The 23,387-nt window shown below is 39.9% G+C and overlaps 1 protein-coding gene across 1 annotated transcript; it reads right to left on the reverse strand.

Annotated features, from left to right (window-relative positions):
• Positions 1-281: 281 nt before the first annotated feature.
• On the reverse strand, positions 282-5,015 carry Il2 (interleukin 2). The gene is made up of 4 exons (XM_028764944.1): positions 4,862-5,015; positions 4,712-4,771; positions 2,171-2,317; positions 282-652 (listed from the first exon to the last, which is right to left on the reverse strand). The coding sequence occupies exons 1-4, from the start codon at positions 5,006-5,008 to the stop codon at positions 545-547; spliced, it is 462 nt and encodes a 153-aa protein (XP_028620777.1). The 5' UTR covers positions 5,009-5,015; the 3' UTR covers positions 282-544.
• Between the last annotated feature and the right edge of the window lie 18,372 nt (positions 5,016-23,387).

Raw genomic sequence — 23,387 nt, forward strand, 5'->3', positions numbered from 1 at the left:
ATATATATATATATATATATATATTTTTTTTTTTATATTTAAAGGAAATGAAGATATATCCCAATAAGCTTTTCTTATACCAGGACTAAAGATCCAATCAACACTTAAAAGGAAAATGTAAGAAATGTGAGAAATCCTTGTCTTATTTTACATACTTCTCCAGGGGAAAGTGATTCTTGTAAACATACTAACCACCTCAGAGTTCACAGGAATAACTGAGAATTATTTTAGTGCTTACTCGGTGCTGTTCTAAAAATGACAGATACCTGAGCTTATTTATATTCATCAACTCTTCTAAATACTTTTATTAATGAATCTACATACACATGATATTTAACAATCAATATAATAAATAATTTCAGATAAATAGTTTAAAACATTTTTGAGCCCTTGGGGCTTACAAAAAGAATCTTTAAAGATCCATATTTGTCATCTGAAGTCTAGTAGTTACAAAAGATAGTAAACAATACATCCAAAAATAAATATAAAGTTAAATATTTAAATAAATAGAAAGCCTTGTGTGTTGTAAGTCGGAGGCACATAATTATTGAGTTGTTAAGATGCTTTGACAGAAGGCAATCCATCTCCTCAGAAATTCCACCACAGTTGCTGGCTCATCATCAAATTGGCACTCGAATGTGTTTTCAGAGCCCTAAGAAAGGATATAAAACTTTAGGCTAAGGTAGTTTACTTTACATACAATTATTCTTCACTGAAGTTTTTAGGCATTTATTTTAACACTGGTTAAATATATTAAACATTCACATTTCTTGAATAATCAAAATTATTGGGTTATGTTTTATTATGATACCAAGTGATAAAAGCATACAGAATAAAGCTTTCCAGAATTGAGTAACAAATGAACATTTGAATGAAAACACTGAACACTTCTGTAGAATCCAACTGCTTAATCTCTTTTTCTCTGGTAAATGTACATACCTATGCATCAATTTAGGCTTTAGGAATGAAGAAATGATACTTATTATGTGTTCTTTGTGAAATCTTAAGATTCTATTAATCTATTCTTTCCCCCAAGTCAGAATGGGAAAAATCCAGAGTAGGTTAGGACAAGCGTCTACTGGGGGAAATTTGGAGAACTTTGTTATAGATATACCTATCCTGATATCAATGCAGACAAATCACAAAGTTTGTACATGTATAAATATTATAAATTGTTCTGTGGATTAGCTTTTTGGAAGCTAACCCTCTTTGCTAAAGGAGATATTTTAATTCTGTTTTTGGGTGACAAGCTGAGAAGGAAATATTTTGACAAATTTATGGGATGGCTTTTCCAAGTCTGACTAATTTCTTGTAAGTCAAATGAGGCAGATTATTTTAAATAAATATCCCGTTTCAAATAAGCTACTGTGGTCTTATATATATATACCCTCTTTACATAGCTACTTCAACGTTCTAATGTCTTGAATTTTTAATTTTTTAAAAATATGTGGCCCTTGAAACACATGTTTCTAGTCCTCATGTAGCTCTAAAGTTCGTACCATTCACTCACTCGGGGTGGACTTTCTGCTATTGGGCATAGACGTTACAGTGCCCTTCTTTGCATAGATAAGGACTCAAGCCTTTCTCATCTACGTGAGATACATGGTGACACGCATCTCAGCCTACTTTAAAGACCTCAAATGGAAATAGTACACTGAATATGTGACTTTGGTTTGGAAAGAACTAGCCCACAGCCTCTTGGAGGCTTGCTTCTACTGCCTCACCAGAGTCCATGATTCTTGTGCATTTAAAATTGAAGCCCTGAAGTGGGCTCTCCCTGTCTTCCTCCTCTGTCCATTTTAATGGCTGCCAGTTTTAAAGACAAATTTCTCTGTTCTTCTACCAATACCAGCACAACTTCTCTGGAAAAACTTTTCAGATACTGTTTTTGTTGTTGTTGCTTGTTTCTTGTGGAATTCTACTCAGTGCTTTCTCTCACACCATGCCATTGTGGGAGGGAGCAGCATGTTCCTGCTCCTAGTTGCCTTGCAGGAGATGGTAGGTAGGAATTCTAGCATCATCCCGCAGTGGAAGGAGTCACTCGCACAGTGGCTTTAAACCTTGGCTGACTAAATGTTCAGAATCCAACAAAGACCAGAAATGGCATGCCACTTAAAATGCATTTTTTCTCTATTTTATTTCCAGATTAGCAAATAAAGCAACACTTTACCTTTAGTTTTACAACAGTTACTCTGATATTGCTGATGAAATTCTCAGCATCTTCTAATTGAAAGCTTTTGCTTTGAGTCAAATCCAGCACACTCCGCAGAGCTCCGAGTTCAACTTCTAGGCACTGAAGATCTTTCAATTCTGTGGCCTAGAGGAGTAATAGACTTAACCATCAGTTCAGTTCACCGTATACCGAAGAGCCAGAAGCTAATGTGCAGCTTCTCTAATCAAGAGTAGTCAGCACATAGCTTTTACCACTACCTGTTCTCAGTGTAAAGAGGGATTGAAGTAATTGATGCCATAAATCTAGAAGAGCAAGAGCTCAAAACCATAAGGTTCACATAACTCTTAGGCCACTCTCGTGAGTTCTTCTAGCTTCATTAGGCTTTGTAGAAAGTCTGTGTTCCCCTATCAAAATGCATAGCACAAGTTCAGACTATTATTTCAATCTACAAAGAAATCTGCAAGGTTCTCGTCCTACATTCTACTATCTAATCCCAGAGTTGAGAATCACAGAATGGTAAGGGACATGGATCCTTGGGTGCCAACTGTTATAGACCCAAATCTTACAAATTAGGTTATCATGGTCCTGAATGACAAGTGTTAAGATATCCAGGAAGACACACTTAATATTTCTTAAATTTATACTTCTCTGCAATTACTAAAGATGAATTTTTAAAAAACCCATTTGCCACGGCTAGAAAGATGGCTCTAAGGTAAAGGCACTTGCCACCAAAATTGATGACTTGAGTTCAGTTGCAGTGACCCAGCCACATTGTGAAAAGAATGACTCAACTTTCATATTTTGTCCTCTGACCTCTACAGTTACACCATGATACACATGCATCTCCACACATATACAAATTAAATAAATAAATAAATAAATTGAACTCTATTTGTCCCAATGAAATAAAAAGTCATAATATTTGGACAGAACACGTGGGAGAATTTTTATGATACATGTCTGAAATAATGTTTAAATACATCATGCATATTTACATATGTATACAGAGAAAAAGAATACTGTCTAGTCCTGTAGTACACTATGATTTCTATAAAGTCAGCCACTTTAAGTCTGCAGTGAACTGGGTTATCTCCATTTTACCAAGTCTTACAATCTGTGTCTTTCCTACAGCCACATGAACAGGGAGAGCAAGGGTGATCCAGTGGCTGTTCCTTTTCATTAGCCACACCCTTGGAATTACATGCTTCTATTGTTTTTAAAATCTTACATACATAATGAGGCTAAATGAAAACATAAGCAGAATTTACCACATTACTCTTGTTTTTAATAATTATTTTAAAACTTAGATTTCAAGGAATTTCACTACTCTCTAAATTAACATGATCTCTATTGTCTCTCTAACAATCCTTAGAGGAAGAGGTTTGACCAGACAATGAATAGTTCCTGATTTGTCTGCTACTGACCTTCCAACTTGTTATGGTGTGTTCTGGATATTCAGTGTGGAGCTCCTTCCCTCACAGAACTGTCTAGTTTTTTAGTGTTGGAGTTGAAAGTTATGTGACTATAGTTAAACTAGAAGAGCAATTTCCTGTAGAACAGCTAGAGGCAAAGTCCCCTGACTGACTGGGAGTGGGTCAGCAGCTGCTTCTTTGTCCCTTTAGATCCCATTTTGCTCTAGGTTTGGATTTATCCTGGGACAAGCTCTTTCTAGCACCAAAGCTGTCCATCCTCTCCTGACTGTCAGGACTAGAGCAGATTTCTACCCTTGATGTAGTCGTAGGGCTTGGGTAAGCAGTTTTGTATCATACAACATTCTGCCTCCAAAGGAGACCAAAAAACTTTTCAATATTGATAGTATCATGTGGCAATATTACAGTTCTCTAGTTCCACTGGTTAAAAAGAGACTGTATAAATCCAAAATTGTTTATACATCTCAGACTTTTTCTTCACTAGCATTAATAGTGTGTTTGTATGCTGTTGGCTAGGCACTATTCTGAAACCTGACAATCGATAGGCATATCAGTTATCACTTATGTAAGTAGCTGAATGATCAGAGGCAGCTTCCTGAGGCCATGAGAGTTAGGCCCTAGCAGGGCTGGGACTCACTTCAGATCAGCAGCCCTAGAATCTGAATACTGGTTATGCTGTTCCTCATACATAATGCAGTCATAGGAATCATTCTTAAAACAGTAAAGTGTGTATAAAATGAGACCCTCTGCAGTCAATTTTGACATTTTACAAGCTAAAATAATGTGTCTCTCTCAAATATCTCTAGGACAAGCATAAAACAGAAAATTAACACAGTCTTTAAATTATCCCAGCATCAAAGTGCAATTATCTTGCATTAAAAGCATTATCTTGCATTTCCTTCACATTCCCTCTTTCCCAACACACAAATACACAGGAAAAAAATTAGAGAAAACCATTTAAAAGAAGTGCCATTGTCAAACAAGATTTTTTTACAAAGAGATATTGAAGAAACTTATTTTCTTCAGATGAGGTACTATTCATCTAATCCATATACACACATGACTTTGAATTTATTAGAGCACCAATTGAACATAGAAACTCACTTACCTGCTTGGGCAAGAAAAATTTAAACGTGAGCATCCTGGGGAGTTTCAGATTCTTGTAATTCTGAGAAAGCACAACACATTGTTATTAAAACACAACCTTTGGCAAGAAAACTAAAGGTAATGCCTACAGATGGGGTGGACATGCACTTACGTCTATCCTGCGCAGGAGCACCTGTAAGTCCATCAGCAGCTGCTCCAGGTGCTGCTGTGTTTCCTTTGTAGAGCTTGAAGTGGGTGCACTGTTGACAAGGAGTACAAGCGTCAGTGCAACACAGGATGCGAGCTGCATGCTGTACATGTCTGCAGGACTTGAGGTCACTGTGAGTGGTGATTAGCAAGGGTGATAGGCAGCTCTTCACGTGGGAGCCAATTTATACTGTTAATGCTGGAAAAATAATATGGGGGTGTCATAATGTTTTACATATTACACATATTTTCAAAGAGTCTACCTGTGTGGCAGAAAGCATTACCTTTGTTTTTCCTCTTCTGATGACTCTCTGGAATTTCTTTAAACCCCCATACACTGACTGAATGGATTTAGGTGAAATCCCTCTTGGTTAGGTTAGCCCACACTTAGGTGGCAGTTTTAATTCATACAATGTACGCCTTCTGTATGAAACAAATTTTCCTCTTTGGGGTGGAGACACAAAAGTAACTCATGAAAATGCTCTCTTTGTCAAAACCATCCTGAACCTGTAAGCAGCCTGTTGTGGTGGACAAACGCAAGAGGAGATAGATGAAAAGAATAAATCTTTTAGATTTGTTGATTAGACAGGAAGAATATTGGTTTCCTGTTTCAAGATGGTTTTACCTTCTTATCTCCACGATGAGCTAATTGCACACAAGGTGATAGGTGGCTTCGTACAGTTAGCCGGAGAAATAGTAAGCTAAGGACACCTAAAATGCTTGTGGAGCTGGAGATACTATGTTGTTGTTGTTTTAAATTTAACATGTTTTGTGTCTGTTTAAGTGCCTTGATGTTTATTATGCTTTTTAAAAAGAGTATGCTGTCCAACAAATTCTCAGGAAGGGTTGCATCTAAGGATGTTTGTGCTATTTTTATATGTTTCTAGTTGCACTTTCAGTTTTTAAAAATATTTTCGTGTGTGTACATGCACACGTGCATGTGTGTATGAGTATGTGTGTATGTGCATGTGAATATGTGTGTATAAGTGTATGAGCATATTTGTGTGCATGTGTGAGTATGTGAGTGTGTGTATTTGTGCATGTATATATATGTGTATGTGTGTGTACATGCATTTGTGCACATGTATTTTGTGTGTGTTCCACAGTACACCTGTGGAGGTCAGAGACCAACTCTTGCTAGTTACTTCTCTTCTGTCACCTTGACTCAGAAATCTAAACTCAGAAGTCATCCAATCTGTGTGCCCACCTCTGCTACTAGCCTCTACCTAGCCTCTACCACTGAGCCATTTTGCCAACTTTCTTCTCCCTTCTTCAGTAGATTTGGGTTTATCCTAAAATTACCAGGGCACTCTGAGAGTAATAGCTAGGGAATATTCCCACGTGTTCTCAGTGGACTGTCTGAATAGGATACATCAGATTCCTCATCCTCAGTGTAGTACACTGGCTGAGTGATGAAATTAGGAACACAGATCCAAATCAACTGGTAGAGATGGGATTTTTCTCAGAGTGCTTGCCTGTGATGTCTCCATTTTTAATAACTCATACTGGTCTAGTCTTTATGTAGACATTTATCTACCATCTAAAACACCCTGGGGTACATAGAAAGGGAGAAAATATGTGCAAATACAACAGAGTAACTTAAGCCTCACCACCCATCTATGACAGCACACGCCTATGACACCACACACCTATGACACCACACACCTATAACACCACACACCTATGACACCACATACCTATCCCATTTTGTAGATTTGAAAACTGAGGCTATAGAGTGGTGAGATGACTAAGGGGCTTGCCTCCTGATCTCTGAACTTACATAAAGGTGGAAGTCAGTTCTCACTGACTCCACAAAGTGGTCTTCAACTGCTACACACACACTGAGGGTACATTAAATAAGTCGTTGAGGTTGATCAGCCCTTGCTGCCAGTAAAATGTAGGATGAAGATTTGAAACTAGAATGTTCTGAGTCCAGAATCTACTCTCGTACCATCTGTGTTCCTATCAGCCTGATCCTTGGATGGAGACAGATAACATCCTGAGTAATGGTGGATGTGGGGTGAAATAAAAAGTTTTGAAAATCAAGTAGTTACTTTAAGCAGAATTTTGATGCTGGGGAATAGTGGAGGTAGGAAGATTAAGCAATGTGTTGGCTTGTAGTCTCTCACAAAGAACAGAGAATGGTTCTGGGATAGTTCTCCAGTCATTGGACAGTGTTCTAGAAAACAGCACAAAACAAAACTGCATGTATCTTGCAGTAAGCATGACAACTTCTGGCATCATGGTGGCATGGATAGCATGTTTGAAGAAAAGGAAACAGGATGGGGACAGGCCTCCTGGTATTTGTCACCTTCTGTGCCTTCAGATTAAGCACGCCATTGTGAGGGACCTCTACCTAATAACCTCTCAGCCTCAATGCTCTTGCCTCTTTTCTCAGATCTTCAGCATCTCATCCCAGCCCAGGCAACTCAGGCCTCCTCTTCCAGAGTGGAAGGAGTCAGACCCACGCATTTTCCTGTGTGGGGGCTTTTCCACACAACGGGGCCTTTGATGTCCTCATGGGCTCAATATCTCTATTTCTCCTGCTGTTTCCATTAGAGAAATTTACATGGCTGCATTTCTAAATGCCTGTAGAATGAGTTCCTGGGGCCATGGTTTACCCCTATGGAGCATTGCATAATTGGCACCATTACAAAAGTTGTCCCCCCAACCCCCAGTTTCTTGAAATGCTTGGGGAGAAAGCTACCAACAACTGTGGTGCACTTTCCATTTTTAACATCCTTGACACAGCAGCTGGGGTTTCTGGCTGGAGCAGTGATATAATCAGTAGCTGCCTGACTACCACATGTATCATAAGCCACAGAGCTCTACTGCTCAGTATTAGCTGTCTCAGCTGCTCCTAGAAGTGAAGGCAGGCCCAGGACCCAGAGCTGCTGCCCAGGGAACCTGTTGCATACAAACTCCTGAGGACTCTGCCTCCCACAAGAATTTCTTTTTCCTTATCTTTCATGGCTTAAAGCTTCAGTTTGGTCTGGTGTGAGGCCAGTATTAATTCATCCGTTGTTACTGGTTTCTTTAAAGTTTGTTTGGCTTTCAGTTCAGACCCTGTCCTTGCCCTTTAAAAGTAGGGCACATTGTTTGTTCATCTGTGAAATCCACATTTCCTCAGGGTGATCCTCCAACTTGGTCTTTTAAAATTTATTTATTGTATACTATTCCAGTTTATTGCAAACACTCAAAAACTTATAAATGACTAATAGCTGACTCCAACTTAGTCTTTATCAAGGAACTTTTAATGTTTATGACCTTCAGCGTAGAAACAATTTTTTAATTCTTTGGTATTTTTAATTTTTAAAAGTTTTCGAATTTATCATCTCATTGAATCACATTTAACGGATAAGAAACCTGATGTTTGGGGAGGTCGAATAACTCTGTGATTCTGTTCTCAGTTGCAGTAGGGTTGACGATTTCTTCCTGGCCCTCTCATCCCATCTGTTTTTCAAGTGAAAGACAGTGAAGCTGAAGTCCCTTTGAGACAGGCTAAAGTCAACTATGTCCGCTGTTCCATCACTTCTCAGAGATGACTTGGGAATTCAGGCAAGGCTCCGTTCGTGTGCAATATCTCATCTGAGCAGCTTTAGGGGTCCTCAGAACTTAGAAGAGCTAGAGTCTATTAGCTACAAAGCCTAGTGTGGACTCTAATGAAGTCTGGAGTGAAAGGATATTACAGAGCTATATCAAGGACCCCAGTACCTCAGCCTTCCCTAGGCCAGGCTCAAAGAATTACCAGAAGCCTTCCTCTGATCCAAGTACAGATGTTTACAAATGACTGACCAGTGTGCACAATAACTAGCAACCACACCTCCTCCTCCCTGCTGCCTGAGGCCACTCCTACAGAGACCTCCCACTGAGACCAGCTAACCTGCCCCTTTATGCTGTTTGGGGTTTGCACAGTAGGTACCCACCCCACCCCCCATCAACTACAACCCAACCCAGCCCAGCTTTTCTGTACCTGTATCTGTGTGGCTGTCCTTTCAAGCCCTGAGGATTCCCAATAGAGACCTGTATGTTAGGTCACAGACTGTTTCTAGCGGCTGAGTATATTCATCTTCTAACAGCGATGATAGGTTTGCAAAACTCCGAAAATTTATAAAACACTTTCACATCTGCATATCTCATTCTTTATCTTTTAATCTCATTTCACTACAAATGGTTAATGAAACAGTTTCATATATTCAGCCACTTTGTTTATGTGTTATGAAATACAGATGAAAGCCAGGTGTGGTGGTGCATGCTCTTAATCCCAGCACTTAGGAGGCAGAGGCAGGTGGATCCTTGTGAGCTAGAGGCCAGCCTGGGCTACAGTTCGAGTTCTAGGATAGCCAGGGCTCTCTTACACAAAGAAACTCTGTCTCAAAACAAACAAAAAAACCAAACAAGACAAAACAAAAAACAATAAGAGCAACAAATGAGAGAAAGAAAGAGAGAGAGAGGGAGGGAGGGAGGGAGGGAGGGAGGGAGGGAGGGAGGGAGGGAGGAAGGGAGGGAGAAGAAATACAGATAGGTATATTAGCATGTCCTTCTGTCAGGAATTCTGGAAATTCTTCAAAGTCTTGTGAAAATAAAACTATTAACTAAAGTTTGTGCAGCTCATCTGCACCTGACGCTTCCTGTCAGAACTTGTGTTGTGCTAGCTCCTTTAACAGCTTTGTTCTTTTTATTTTTACAGTGGTTTGTGTAGACTAACTAGAGACTCCTTTGTACTGTCATTCTAGATAGTATGTTCTTACAGGAAGCTAGCTCATTTACTTACCATTTCATGTTGGGAATTGGTTCTAGTGCTTTGTCTTATTTCAGCTCCCAAAGCCAGGCTTCCAGACCTGAGGGTCCCTGCCCCCAGCTGGCTTCCATTGGTAATAAAGAATTGCCATAGAGCCAGTGGCTGGGCAGGGAGATGGAGGCAAGACGTTTAGATTGAGTTCGCAAAGGGGAGGGGTGAGGAAGGGGGGCAAGACGGAAGGAGGGGAGAGGAGGGAAGGAGAGGAGAGGGACAGAGAGAGACAGAGAGAGAGAGAGAGAGAGAGAGAGAGAGAGAGAGAGAGAGAGAGAGGGAGGAGAGAATCGCCATGAGTGGAGGGAGAAGGATTAGGTTTAAGAGCTGCAGGAGAGAAAGCATCCAGCCCAGCCATGTAGAAGAAAGGGAATGCGGCCCTATGCAGGTGCCTGAGATGCTGCCCAGAAGGCGAAAGGGTGGCAAAGATAAAATTTAGATTTAGAAGGTGTAGAGTCAAGAATACTGGAGGGAAATGTGTGCTAACTGAGGGGAGGCTTAGAAATGCTCAGCCATTGAGCTAGTCAAGGCATATCAAAATTAGCTCTCTCTCTCTCTCTCTCTCTCTCTCTCTCTCTCTCTCTCTCTCTCTCTTTTTTTTTTTTCTGTGTGTCTGTGTGTCTTTCATTTGTTAATCCAGAGAATTCTTGGACAGGTGCAGTGTGCTACCCACCTGGAGCCAAAGCGGATTAACTAATTCACTGCTATATTTCATAACACACTTTGTCTAAATAAAATAATTTATATTTGTTATAGAAAAATTCAGAAATGCAAAGATGTGCGTGTGTGTGTGTGTGTGTATGTATGTATGTATGTATTCTCTTGTAATCTTGCCCACTAGAGTTATTTCCTGAAGTTCTCCCTGAAGATCAGGGAAAATTATTATTATAAAACATAGCTATGCTGGAGGAAAGGAGGGAGTGAAGGAAGTTGGAATGCCTGCCAAGATTCGTGGGGATGAATGGGGATGAAGGGCCATCGGACATCGGATGGACTGTGCACATGAGAAACAGCACTAGCTCCTGCCGTGGGGAGGAGGGAAGCACCCATCACAGGGGTCTCTGCTTCCAACAAATGCTACAAAGGTCACAGTACCCAAATGGAGAAGTGCGTATGTGTGTGTATTTGTGTCTTTGTAATAATGATATAGACTCAGGAGTTGGAAAATCCCTGAGACAATTTAATCTGCCCAATAAATTGTGCTCAATACTGATCACTTAAGAGTACTTTTCCTAGGACAAAACACGGTCAGTTGGATGCTATGGTATCAGCCTTCACATAGATATGAGAAAGTTTCTTCCCATGTTAAAAGCATGAAATCACTAACAATATTTGTATCAATAATACTTTGTGTGACATTAACCTGGAAAATTCAAGACTCTCGTCTCTCCTACCTGCTTACCACACTTTCTCCTAACACATTTTTCATGCTGTAAGCCGGAAAATAATAGGGTGGTTCTTACAAAACCACTGAGCTAATTTAATTATAGAGCATAGCCAAAAGACATTATTTATAACATCCTTTCTTAATGACTGGGAGGTAGCTCAGCAGGTAAGCACACTTGCTACACAAGCATGAAGATAGTCCAAACCCCCAGAAGCCACATAAGAAGCTGGGTGTGACTGCAGCAGTGTGGGAGGTGGGTCAGAGACAGGAGAATCCCTAAAACTTGATGGTTACCAGTCTAGCTGTAAGATTGGTAAGACCCTGTCACAAGGAAATAAGACAGACTACAATACAGATGTCCCTTTCCGGCCTTTATACCCACACTCAGATCTCTCACAAACACCCACACACACACACATTACACACACATTAAAAAATTAAGTTACAGGGGCTGAAGAGATGGTTCAATGGGCGAGAGCACTGGTTTCTCTGCCATAGGACCCAGATTTGATTGCCAGCACCCATACAATAGCTCACAAACATCTGTAACCCTAGTCCCAGTGGATCTGACACCCTCTTCTGGCCTCTAAGAGCCTAACACACATGGTACACAGATACACATGTTGGCAAAACATTCATACACATAAAAAAAAAGTTAAAAAAATAAAGTTGCAAAGTAATGGTTATATGAAATTTTAGAAACAAGCAAAACTATACAAGAGTAAAACCTTGGTGTAATAAAAGTGATCTGGAATGCATGTTAGAAATTAGGAGTGCAACAGGCATCTGAAGGTTTTGTTATTCTAACTTTGAGCATTGAATTTGTTACTCTAAATGTGAACATAGTTTTCAGGAGCCAACGTTGTCAAGAACACTCAGAGACTTCAGCACAGAGCCCAAGCAAAGGTGGCAGCACAGTTGTTCTTGCGTCTCAGCCTCACTTGAAAGAGCTTTGGAAATTCTGAGTCTCAGTCTTGTTTAGTTTCTATGCTTTGATGTTCTAATTTATTCCCCTATTTCTGTGGTATTATGAACACAGAAGGAGGCAAAATAATAATTCTCAAGAATTTTATTATTTTTCAGGAAAGGGATGATTATTCTTTGATCTAATAGACCTTAGCTGGGCAGAGTACCCTCTGCCTGTAATCCCAGTTACTTAGGAGGCTGAGACAGGTGAGTGTGAGTTTAAAGCCAGTCTGAACAACATGGCAACATGTTGACTCAAAACAAGACCCAGCCCTATGGGGTGAGTGACAGTAGAAAAATGCAAAAATTTCTTGAGAATTTCAATAATAGACACATACTTTCTGAGTCTAATAGACAGAAGAGACTGCCTGTTTGTTAGCTTATACTGAGAGGAAGCTCTGTAATCCAACATAGCATTGTTTCACTCCCAAACTCATCTTTCATGGCCGCTATGTTAACTGTGGTAGATAAATTTTCAAGTACTAGAAATATCTTTTGTGGGCTGAAAAACACTGCAAGTTCTATTGACATAATTATATACAACCTGTAATAGTTAATATAATAAACTTTTGGAAAATTTTATAATGAACTGTTTTCTATCCTAATTTGTGGGGAAATGGAATATCACAAACCTATTTTAAAGGTTTGTTTTATTTTTAATTATGTGTATATGTTAGGCATACACGTATATGAATGCAGGTGTCCATGGAGTGTAGGCCTTAGATATTAGATCCCTCTGGAACCAAAGGTACAGATGGTTAGGAGCCTCCTGATCTCAATGATGGGAAGTGAACTTAGGTCCACTCTAGAACAGAGTCTCACTCCTAACCACTAAACCATTTCTCCAGCCACACCAACCTATTGTATGGAGGAGGTGTTTAGGGGAGAGTTAGATTGACATAAAATAGTGCTGTTTCCTAGAGAAAATATGTTCACATGTCATACTCCAATGCGGAGAACACACACAGGTCACTGTGACTAGAGCCCCAGAGACTGGAGAAAGAACAGCTATCCAAACTCCACTCACACCAAACTCCAAGTCCATTGCTCCTGGGAAACCAGAGGAAATGTCTAAATACCCCACTTTGTTTAGACTCTGTGGAATTGTAAAACTTCACTTCTCATTTTTGTTATAGAGAATGCTAATTTCCCATAACAGCAATGATTTTTTCTTCCTAGTTGGAAACAGATCCTGATTTTTAACCGAACATAGTTGTGTTCCTAATTAAATACCACATTCTCCAATGCTCTTTGCAATGAGTTCTGGATAGATAGAGGTAAAGGCTGGAGTTCTTCTGAACATGAGGACAGAGTGACTACCACTCTCTAGGAACAACACAGACAACTATATGGGGCTTCGAATAAACTCTGGTTCCCTGACTCCTAAATTCTTCCCTGTGAGTGGGAAAAGAACATATTATTTAAGCCACTTTATTGGGTTTCCTTGTTGAACTGGTCTGCTTTCAGTCACAAGAGCCACAAATCTGAGACAATTTATTTATAAAGAAAAGTTTTACTTGGACTCATCATTCTGGAACTTACAATCCAAAATTAACTGACCCCATCTGGAGGGACCTCAAATGAGGGCAGTACATCTTGGTGAGAATACATTGTAGAGAAACCATTTACCTTATAAGCCTGGATATGGAAAAAGAAAGAAATACAGACCATGGAGTAAGCTTTGGGGACATAACTCCAGGTAACCCAAGGACCTCCCACAAGATTTCAGCTATCAAGGGTCCATTTCTTCCCAACACTGCTTCCCTGGACCAAGCCTTTTGTGAGTGTCTCTTATAAACAGGCTGATCATAGCTTTATAAATGGTGGCATGCTGTGAGTACATCAGATCATGTTATTTTTAGGATTCTGCATTTATTTTGGCAAAATCAAAATGCTTAAGGAATACTGTTAAATGTCATTGGCTATGGGACATAAAAATGAATAGTTCTCTCTGACCTAAGAATGTTATATTTTAGTAGAAGACAGACACCTAAGGTTGCTCCCATACAAGACAATGACTGTAATGGGTTAGAAAAGTACTTAATTCCTGAACGTAAAATGTTCTAGCTTCTACCAGCATACACATAGACATAGATGAGATAAAATTGATAGTTCAAAAGTAAAATCTTATATTTGTAGTTGAGTTTTGACAAGAGCATCAGGATAATTTTATGGGAGTATGGTAACATGTAGCACTGGGGACAGATATGTACATGTGAAACAATGAGATTAGGTTTTTATTTCATACTTCATTGAGGTTGGTGAAAGCCATCTGTATCACACATGTTACCCAAACCACTAGCCTTAATTAATAGGTAACAATTACATCAAATTTCTACATATGAATGCCAAATGCCCGATGGGCATAAGAGTAGCAGAACATCGAGAAAAACAAAATCTAGGACTGTGGTTTCAGAAGTTAGCTGTATGTGTTTAACTTTATAATGTGTATTTTATATTTCAATTTAGCAAATATTTTTAATTTGAGCTATTTAACCTCGAACCCTCTACTACACCTTCTTTTGAAAATCTGAAGATGTGGCCTCACTGGCCATCACATGGCGATGCTGGGAACTGTAGTTAAAGCCCACATGCAGTGGCTACCTGGGAACTGTAGTTAAAGCCCTCATGCAGTGGCTACCTGGGAACTGTAGTTAAAGCCCTCATGCAATGTCTACCTGGGAACTCACAATTGGCCGCTTCCCTCAGTATATTATGAATCTGACTTTGTAGGTGAGGTGGTTTGGGTACAGCCTAGGGTGTTCCCTAGACATTCCTGTCCCACAACCTTAGCTCCAGTGGGGAGTGTTGAATTAGTGTGACCTCTATGAGGTGGCGTGGGGCCTGCTGAGAAGTATGTAGATCACTGGAAGTCCCTTCATCCTTTGGAGTTCTGGTAAGTTCCCATGAGAACAAGTTGTTAAGAAAAGGAAAAGTCTGATGCCTGAATCCCTGCCCTAGCTTCCTTACACTGGCATCTCTTACACACACCCTCTGCCAACACCATCTGCAATAAAGTCCTTGCCAAAGGCCAAACAATGCTGATCTTGGATTTAGCTTCTGTCCATGTTAAGTTTAGCTGTCAACCTTACGTGGCCCAGAATTACCTGAGAGTCTCAATTAAGACATTGCCCAGATGAAAATGGCCTGTGAGCATATCTGTAGGTAATCGTGATTACTAACTGATATGGAAAGGACTGTTTCACTATTGGCAGTAGCATTCTCTGAGCAGGTGGCTCTTAACTGTAAGAAAGCTGGTTAAGCATGCATCTGTAGGCAAGCCAGCAAACAGAGTTCCCCCTGGAACTCCAGGTTACTGCTTGATTCCTGCTCTGACTCCTCAATGATGGACCGTAATGTGTAAGTTGAAATAAACCTTTTCCTTCCATAGTTATTTTGATAAGAGTGTTTGATTACTGCAACAGAAAGGAAACTATCAGAGCACCCAAACTATTGTCTAGCCTCTGGAGTTTTGTGGTGACAGAAAGCAGTAAGACAATAAGCACTTCAGCTGAGTCTGAAATCTAAATTGCTCATGATAGCCCGCTGCTTTATGTTTACAAAGCTAATTGTCATCTGTCAGAAGAATGGCATTCTAGACTTTCCTTGTGACACTGCTATGACAATTTATTTAAGCAACACAAAAGTACTTCATATCTAAAAACATCTACATAAATGACTTGATCTCTGAAATCTACAATGTCCACCTGATAACTTGACTGGCACCCATCCTCCACAGCTTTAAGGTTATAATAATAAATACAAATCATATGAGCACATATATTGGTCTATTTTCATGTATACAACTTGTTTCATGTATATACATTGTGAAATTGTCATCAAAAGAAAGCTAATTAATGTATCAATCTCTTCACGTAACTATTTTTTCATGTTTGTGGTGTGAATAGTTACGATTTACTCTTCTTGCAAATTTCAAGTATAAGATTGGGAGTGGGCATCCTTAACAAGAGTCACCTTGCTGCCTAAATATCTCCATGAAGAATTCATCTTGCATGACTACATCCTTACACCTGTGAAGAACAGCTTTCTCCCCCCACCCAGCCCCTGGCAATTACCATTCTCCAAATCTGTCTGCTTTAAATTCCACGTTCAAGCGAGATCATGAAGCATTTGTCTTTGAGTATCTTCTTTGTTTCACTCAGCAGTATGGCCTCCATGCTCATGCATCTAGCTCGTGACAGTACTGTTTCCTTTTAGACTGGACTCAACAGCATCCCACAGCCCACAGACATTGTCTTTGCTTGTGTTCATTGATGGCCAGCTTGTTTCTGTATCTCAGCTGCTGTGACTAGTGTAATGCACTTGAGTCCTGCCATCTTTTTGATCCTTTGGTATCCTTTCTTTTGGATAATATACACAGAAGACAGATTTCTGGATCATTCCATAGTTCTAGATTTAGTTTTTAGAGGAAAGTGTATAGTTTTATTTGGAAAATCTACCAATAGTGTACACAGGGGTCAACACATACATGCCATCTACCAATAGTTAATTTATTTTCTCTCTCTCTCTCTCTCTCTCTCTCTCTCTCTCTCTCTCTCTCTCTCTCATTAGTTTTTCCCAGAAAGGATCTCTTTGTGTAAGTAGCCCTGGCTGTCCTGGAACTCATTATATAGATCAGGCTAGCTTCAAACTCCAGAGTGCTAGGATTTTATCTATTTATAATTGCCATTCTATCACATGTGGAGAGATAACATCACTGAAATTTGATCTGCATTTCTCTGATGCTATAAGTACCTTTCCATCTGCCCACTGGCTATTTGCATACCTTCATGGTTGGCTTTCATCTTTTTAAAGTAGTGGTTTTCTCTTAAACTTCCTTCATATTACTGCTTTTTTTTTTCTTGAGTTGTTAAAGCTCTTGGGACTTTTGTTATTGTTGTTTTGTTGTTTTTGCTAGTTTGATTGCTGCTTCAGTGGTTATTTGAGTATGTTGCTCCATTTCCATTTGCCTGAGAATGTTCCCACTTTCCTTCGTTTATCACTGTAACTTTTCTCTGTGTGACCAGAAAAGATATTTGAAATGGTTTGTTGACTTTTTGAATAACTTGCCAACATTTGTTTCGTGGCTTAGCATTTGATCGTTCCAGAGAAGAAGACTGTGTGTACTTTAGGAAGTCAGTTTGTGTTGCTGCCTGCAAGAAAAGATATCTATTTGCTTGTGACTCTGGTAGCTAGAAGATCCAGAACATATGCGCCAGTGTTCTTTAGTGGCCCAATCAGCTACATTATAACACAGCAAGAAGTGGGAAAGGAAGTAGCTGTGTCCAGGTGATGCGTATGCGTGAGCAACAAGGCAAGGTGGGCTAGGCTGTGTGTCATAGGAACTAATCCACTCATGCAAATGTGACTTCTATTTGCCTGAAGTAATTGTCACCTTGGAGGCTTACTGATGAATAAGCTCACCCTTTCTAGCTCTTTCTGTTCAACCCGGCTGTTTAGGCTCAAACTCCTCTCCAAGCTGACTGATTCAATCTGGCTTCTCTTTTTAGCTTCTGACTGAATTGTTGTGCTTGGCTTCATATTAACTCTGGTAAATTTGTTCTGATCTTCTGGCTCCTTCTCATCCTCTGGCTTGTTCTGTCTTCATATGTGTCTAGCTTGTTCTCTCTTCAAATAGCTCATAAAACTATCAGTAAAACTGCCTCTTAAGTTGCCTTTCCTTTCTGTCTTCTCGTGAGAGTTGAGTGTTCTCTATAGAGCAAGTTCCAGGATACCTAGAGCTATACAGAGAAACTCTGTCTTGGAAAGAAAGAGAGACAGAGACAGGGACAGAGACAGAGAGACAGAGAAAAGAGAAAAGAGAAAAGAGAAAAGAAAAGAAAACATATGGGTCATCTTATCTTGATGAATCTGGATGTACATTTCCTTTCCTTGAATTAGGAAGATATTTTGTTTAATCCAAGACCTGGCACATGTTGGGTAAGCATTCTAGCACAGAGCTAAGCTATACCACTGCTCCAGATGTAAGGCATTTTTGGCTATTATTTCATTAAATAAATTTCCTGGTATTCCCATCGCTCTTTGTGAGACTTTCATAACAGATGGTTCCCACAAGCTCCGCAGGCGTTTGTTTTCCTTTTTATCTCTTGTCACTGCCCTCCCCCCACCTCCCCACCCCTCCCCCCCCCCCCCCGCCATGTGACTCTGTCTGATGAAGGCTGAGGTCAAAATTCTATGTTGCTTTCTTTCTTAGGTTAATCATAATTTCTAACACCAGAATTTCTGCTGGGCCCTTTTTGTGGTTTCTATCTGTGCTGAAGTTGTTTTTTTCTTCCATTGTAATCCTGACTTGATTAGTTCTGTCCTGTCTTGTGACTTACTAAGATTCTTTTTGGACCTGGATTTTTCACCAAGCTGTTCATAGTTCCCCATTTCTTTAGGGTTGGGTACCGAACTTCATTTTGTTCCTTTCTGGTGCCGTGTTTCCCTGATTCTTTGTGATAATTATAACCTTACTTTGATGCCTGTACGTTTGAAGGTGTGGTGACTTTCTTTTAAAAGTCCTCCTGCTTGAGACCCTTTTTTAAGTTTCTAACAGCATGCTTGGTTGCTAATGTCTTTCTCCCTGGTGCATCCTTCTCAGTTCCCTTTGCTGTTTCCTCCCCATTTTCCATCTTCTCAGTGTTGCAGTCTCCCAGTTCCTCATCACCAAGTCTCCCCTCTGAACCACCTCCCTGAGCCCCGTACTTCTTCAGTCTGACTTTTTTCTTAGTGTCTGTGCCTCAGCTAAACCAGAGTTCTCTTGAACTGTCTTCTTTGCTGTTGTGCTAAAATACCCTGACAGAAGCCACTCAAGAAAGGACGCATTTATTTTGTTCATAGTTTGAGGGTTTAGCTCACCATGATAGGGAATTCACAAATACATAAAGCAAGAGCTTTGAGGCAGCTGGTCATTTTGCAACTGAAGCCAAGAAGCAGAGAGCAACATCTGTAGGATTACTTTTTAAAGAAACCCTGGCGCAGGGTTCTTTCCTGCCTTAGACGGTCTATGTTCCCAGATGTAAGATTATATATGACAGCAAGCTAACTGATATTTGAAGCCACTTGTGTTCTAAAGCTAATCTGAGTCCCCCAAAACTGTTTGTAAGAGAGAGTTTGCATGTGGCTTCTGGGAACCTACCTCCAGTTAATTCTGTTTGGTAAATAAAGATACCAGCCATCAATAGCTAGGGAGAAGAGAGAGAGGCAGGGTTTAGGCTTCCCCGGGCTTAGAACTGCGAGGCAGAGGAGAGAGGCAGGGGATCTGCTATGCCTTAGGAGAGTATGGAGGAGAGGAGAGATGAGAGTGGCCAAGGAAGAAGAAGAACATGAAGGAGGGGAAACCAGAGCCACCATGTAAAGTGGCCAAGAGACCGCAGCCCAAAGGGCTACTCAACTGGGTCAATAACAGCCAAGAAGAAACACAGAAATTAGTAGATAATAACGGGGTCATAGATAGAAAGTAGATTCTAACAACATGGAGTTTAGGCATGATGCCCCCAGTGAGCAGATCCTCATGGATACTAAGTGAGGCTATGTATTTAGCATTAGGATACATGGCAGTACCATGCAACCCACAACATTGCCCCTTCTTATCTAATTAAAAGGTTGTTTCTCTTACAATAATAAACGACATATGGAAAGAACAATTATAACAACTATTAGATAAGATTTACATTACAAAGTCCAGTCCATCTGTATTTGGCAACTTTGGATAAAGTATTCTATTGTCTATCCTATCTCGGTGAGTTCAGAGTTTTGTACCTAAGTCATTTTCTATCATAACTTGTATTACTAACCGAAAACATTTTCTTAGACCTAAAAATATCTTTTTAAGTCCTAAACAACTTAAGCTTACTTGTGAGATTATAATTATCTAGTCTTCAACCCCATCAGAGACCTGAGAAGGAACAAGTGTTACCTGAGTGTGCAGGAAGTGCAGGCAAGCAGCTTCCAAAACTATAGAAATGACAGAGAATGCTGGCTGCAGAATTTCTCTAAAACATTGGAGTATATGTCTTCAGTCTTCTGTCCCAGAATATTGGACAGACTTTTCTATGGAGCAGGAATTATGAAGGGCTAGCCTACCTTGTTCTTGCAAAGGTTAACAGTCAACTTTCCTGCATTCATGTTTGAGCATTTTGGACAGCATTTTGTTTGCAGTCGATGCAAGGGCAGTTTTTCCCAGTGGCAGCTTGGCATCTTTGAAGCAAACTCCAAATGGAGGTTCTTTGATGCCCATATCTTCTTTCAAGTCAAAAGGGGTGCTGCCAGGAGCTGACATGTCTCATTGTCAAAACACGCCTTAAATTAATAAAAAAAAACTTTAAATGTCATATTCTGTATGTCTCTGAGGTTTTTGAAGACCATCTACCTATCAACAATATGTATGAATGGGCAAACTTTATTCCTAGTTATTTACTATCTGATAACCTTAACAATTTTGTGATAAATTAGTCCAGTATTTAACATGACCATCTGCTTAATTGGCTAACTATTCATTTGCATTACTTAATTATCTGAACAATTTATGATAGCAGCTTTTAAATGAGACTAAAACTTTACAATACATTATTAAGAACCATCTAGGCACAATACCTCAAGTAAGAGTTGAAAGTATGTAGCCATAGTATGTTGTAACAAAAATAACCTTAATTTTTGCATCAATATATAAAGATCTATACCAATGTAGCAAAAAGTATAATCTTAATATGTATCAATATATGAAGATCTATACCAATGTAACAAAATATAACCTTAATATGTATCAGTATATAAAGATCTATTTCAATGTAACATTACTGGCTATAAAATGTTCTTTGGTTTATGAGTAGATTCAATAATCTACCCTTTTTTCCTATTATTCCTATAATACTCTTATATTCTACATTTTTCTTTTCAACCCCGTTCCCCTACATAAGAAGGAAAAAAGAATAGAGGAAAGAAAAGGAAAAAACTCTTGAGTCTAACCTCCTATACCTTGTTTTTGCCTAATCAAGACCATTTAATAACTTGTAACCAAGCACTCGTCACCAAATAGAATAACTGAAGTTTTGTTTGGCTATGTCAGCAACTCTTCTTCTAGTGACACCTCCTCCAGCTCTTGCTTTATTTCAGTAAGTCTGTTTTCTCATAGAAGGCAGGGTGCTTCCTAGAATCTAAGTCCTAGCACATGATACTGTCACAAATCCTTGAGTGGCTTCCCAACAGTGAAAGCAGCATCATTTCTTGCTAACAGGGATGTCCCCATGGGACACAGTAACCTCATCTCTTCTTCAGTTTATTCCCTCAGTTCCTGTGGTCCTTTCCTCTAATGTCTTCCTCTCACTGAGACCTTTTATGATATTAATAACATTGATTTTTCTCCTGGAAAATAAGAATCTCTCTTCTTTGCTTTTTCCTTCTTGTATGGTTCATTATTGCCCACTAACACACAGCCTGATTTTCTTGTTTCTTGGTGCTTGTCTGTATTTTTTCACTATTATCTGAACTCTGAAGGCAGAAGCTTTGCTTCAAATTCCATGACCTGTGACCATTTCTGAGACATGGCAGAAGCTTTGTTTGTTTCAAACTACAGGACCTGTAACAGTTTCTTACATATGGCCATCAAGCCACAAATTGTTGCAGTATATCATCCTAAAGAAGTGAGATTTTTCTTGAATGCTAGTACACTCCATAGAGCAGTGGTTCTCATCCTGTGAGTCACGACCCCTTCAGACATGGATTGAATGACCTTTTCACAGAGGTCACCTAAGACCATCAGAAAACATACATGTTTACATTATGATTCTTAACAGTAGCAAAATCATGATTATGAAGTAGCAACAAAAAGAATTTTATGTTGGGGGTCACCATACATGAAGAACTGTATTAAAGGGTAGCAACTTGCAAGTTGAGAACCACTGTTATAGAGTTTCTTACAGGAGAATTACATAGAGAGTCAGCAGTGAGTGAGTTCCTACTAAGTTATGAGAAAAACTACTTGAAATTCAACTTTGTTTAGGAAGACAACATGTTCCTTCTTGATTAAACTTGCTTAGTATGCATCACTTGCAGCATGAGGATCAAAATCAGATTTGTATGCAAACTGCCATCTGCTATTTCCCAGATATGTCAGCTTTCTTCAGCCATGACCCTCATCCGAAATAATTCAGAGGAGACACGTAAGAAGTAGTGTAGGTGACGCATACAGTTTATGACAAGATAAAGTGATACATTGTTAGAGAGTGAGGCTTAAACACTAACCAGAGATCACCACACCAATCCACACATTTAGCCAGGCTGTACAAACCAGTTCTTACAATCTGTAAAACTTTCCTGGAGGAAGTTTTCCTGCCCAATGATTGATAGGCCTATTTGAATTAACTCTTATGGAGACTTTACCAGGAAGACTCTAGGTAGACAATACTTGGTTGGAGCCTGCTGCTTGCCCCTGCACCAGCTGAGAAATCCTGTCTGTCCTCCTTATCCAAACCCTGCCTGAACTGAAAAACTCCACCATTTTGATATGGCCAGTCTACCCAAGAGCCCCCCACCCCCGTGTGCCCAGCTTGTGACCATTTTTGGCCATAGTCCCAGCTCCTGGATAATATTTCATCTCCCCTGCCTAAGGTCTATAAAAGCTCCTTGTCTTAGTGTGGGCTTGCGGTTTTTCAAGCTCCGTTCTTTGGGATTGGTGGGCCCACCCAGGAGTTGCCCCCATAAGCCTGCTTTTACATTTTTTCAATTTGGCTTATTGTATGGGCAGAGAAACTTATTAGACAGTAAATCTCAAGACCTTCTAAGAGTTCAGCTTCTCATATCTTAGTCTAAGATCAGAGATGCACCCAGATCTCACTCTCTCAGCCAGGAACAAGAGTGTGCACCTTCAGGTCTGACTCTCCAGGCTGTCGCCAAGAGGCAGGAGGTACACTCTCAATGACTTTCAAGCCTGCTAACGTCTACTTGGTCATCTACCAGTCCAAAAGCACTCTGAAGGAAACAATGCTGGTGTGAAGGCGGATTCAGTTCAAGTGTTGACAGTCTTCCTGAGGAGGGTTACAGGAGAAGAGAAATGTGTGTGCTGACATCGATGTGCAGGCACAAAACAGTCTTTTTGTGAAATTCCTACTTATGGAGAAAATAGTCCATCGTTTCTGTGTAAGGTCCGAAGTACCTCCTGGTGGGAAGAGCACTCCTAATCTGTACCTGCAGAAAAGTAAACGTCGAGCCTTATTTTTCACTTTATATAAAACTCAATTAAAACTGGATCAAAGTCTTTCATTTAAACCTCTGGAAGACACAGAGACACTGGGGGACACGAGAAAAGTGGAACAGCAACAGCACAGAAACTAACCCCAAATATCA

Source organism: Grammomys surdaster, unplaced genomic scaffold (assembly GCF_004785775.1).
Source record: "Grammomys surdaster isolate TR1022 unplaced genomic scaffold, NIH_TR_1.0 62, whole genome shotgun sequence".
NCBI lineage: Eukaryota > Metazoa > Chordata > Mammalia > Rodentia > Muridae > Grammomys > Grammomys surdaster.